The sequence below is a fragment of the Eimeria necatrix genome, genomic scaffold, assembly GCF_000499385.1.
Source record: "Eimeria necatrix Houghton genomic scaffold, Enh_scaff2901, whole genome shotgun sequence".
NCBI lineage: Eukaryota > Apicomplexa > Conoidasida > Eucoccidiorida > Eimeriidae > Eimeria > Eimeria necatrix.
Genome location: NW_013653450.1, coordinates 1 through 1,887, shown reverse-complemented (window position 1 = coordinate 1,887; position 1,887 = coordinate 1). Strand labels below are relative to the sequence as shown.

At 35.2% G+C, this 1,887-nt stretch overlaps 1 protein-coding gene across 1 annotated transcript; it reads right to left on the bottom strand.

Annotated features, from left to right (window-relative positions):
* Positions 1-1,234: 1,234 nt before the first annotated feature.
* Positions 1,235-1,886, bottom strand: ENH_00039620 (hypothetical protein; the record flags this gene model as incomplete). The annotated part of the gene is made up of 2 exons (XM_013580693.1): positions 1,235-1,714; positions 1,774-1,886. Coding segments are annotated over 2 exons (593 nt in total), but the record flags the coding sequence as incomplete, so codon positions are not given.
* Between the last annotated feature and the right edge of the window lies 1 nt (position 1,887).

Genomic DNA, 1,887 nt, shown 5'->3' with positions numbered 1-1,887 from the left:
AGCCCCCTCCCACCCCCCAACCCAACCCAAACCCCAAACCCTAAACCCCAAACCCTAAACCCTAAACCCTGAGGGTTTGCAGGTTGCTGGAGCAGGAGAGGCAGCAGCACGACAGCAGCGTCGACTTGCTGGGCCGCGCGCTGCAGCAGCTCAAAAGACTTTCTTTGGATGTTTCTTTCGACTCTTTTTTGGAAAGGTTTTTTTACTTCCGAATTGGAAGGAGAGTTATGGTTAATAATCTTTTAGCGATGCAAAACCCCAAGGTAATTAATTAATTAATTAATTAATTATTTATTTATTTATTAATTATTTTGTTTTATTTTATTTGGTCTTTTTTTCATCTTTTTATCTTTTATATTTGTTTCTTTCGACTCTTTTTTGGAAAGGTTTTTTTATTTTCGAATTGGAAGAAGAGTTATGGTTAATAACCTTTTAGCAATGCAAAACCCCAAGGTAAATAATTGTTTATTTATTTATTTATTTATTTATTTATTTATTTATTTATTTATTTATTTGTTTATTTTGTTTTGTTTTATTTTATTTGGCTTTTTTTTCATCTTTTTATCTGCTATATTTGTTTCTTTCGACTCTTTTTTTAAAAGATTTTTTGTGTTTTTATTTATTTATTTATTCATTTATTTTATTTAATTATTTACTTATGTTTATTTAATTCAATTAATTATTTAAATAATTAAATTAATTATTTAAATAATTAAATTCATTATTTAAATAATTAAATTAATTAATTTATTTCTATTTATTTTTTGTGGCATCTCTTTGCCAGTTTTGTTTCAGTCTTTTTTCTTTTGGCTCTTCTTTGTTTAGCAATATGTTATTTATTTATTTATTTATTTATTTATTTATTTATTTTTTATTATTTATTTATTAATTTATTTATTTATTTAATTTAATTTTATTCTTTTATTTATCTGTTGGATTCATTTAATTTATTCAATTTACATATTTCTTGCATTTATTTTATTTGTTTTTATTTCACCAGCTGGCTTTCTTTTGTTTGTTTTAAATACCTTTTTTGTTTATTTTAAATAATTAATTACTTAATTAATTAATTAATTAATTAATTAATTAATTAATTAATTAATTAATATATTTATTTTATTTATTTATTTATTTATTTATATTAATTGATAATGTAATTACTTAACTGCTTTTTCTTTTGGTATTTTGCTTTCGATTTCGTTTTTTTGTTGTTTTCCTTTTAATTTCATTTTCTTCATTGCTTGCAATTTTTAAATTTACTTCTGCTGCTGCAACTGCGTTTGCTGCTGCTGCTGCTGCTGCTGCTGCTGCTGCTGCTACTTTCTTTGCTGCTGCTGTTGCTGCATTTGCTGCTGCGATTGTCGCTGCTTGTACTACCTTTGCTGCTTGTTGCTGCTGCTGCCCTTGCTGCTGCTACTGCCCTTGCTGCTGCTGCTGCTGCTAGTGCGTTTGCTGCTGGTGCCCTTGCTGCTGCTGCTGCCCTTGCTGCTGCCACTCCCTTTGCTGCTGCTGCTAGCTTTGCTTCTGCTGCTGCTGCTTCTATCTTCGCTCCTGCTGCTGCTGCTACCTTTGCTGCTGCTGCGGGCACATTTGCTGCTGCTTCTGCTGCCCCCTTCGCTGCTGCTGCTGCTGGCACATCTGCTGCTGCTGCTGCTGCTGCTGCTGCTGCTGCTGCAGCCGGGGTGGTGCGGCATAGTGAATCCCCGCTGCCGGCCTGCGGAAGTGATAATGGCGAGGGCCCAGGAGGTCCGGGACTCTTGCAAGTTTTCCTACGGGATTGCCCCCCTCGTCGTCGTCGCCGGTCTGCTGCTGCTGCTGCTGCTGCTGCTGCTGCTGCTGCTGCTGCTGCTGCTGCTGCTGCTGCTGCTGCTGCTGCTGCTGCTGCTG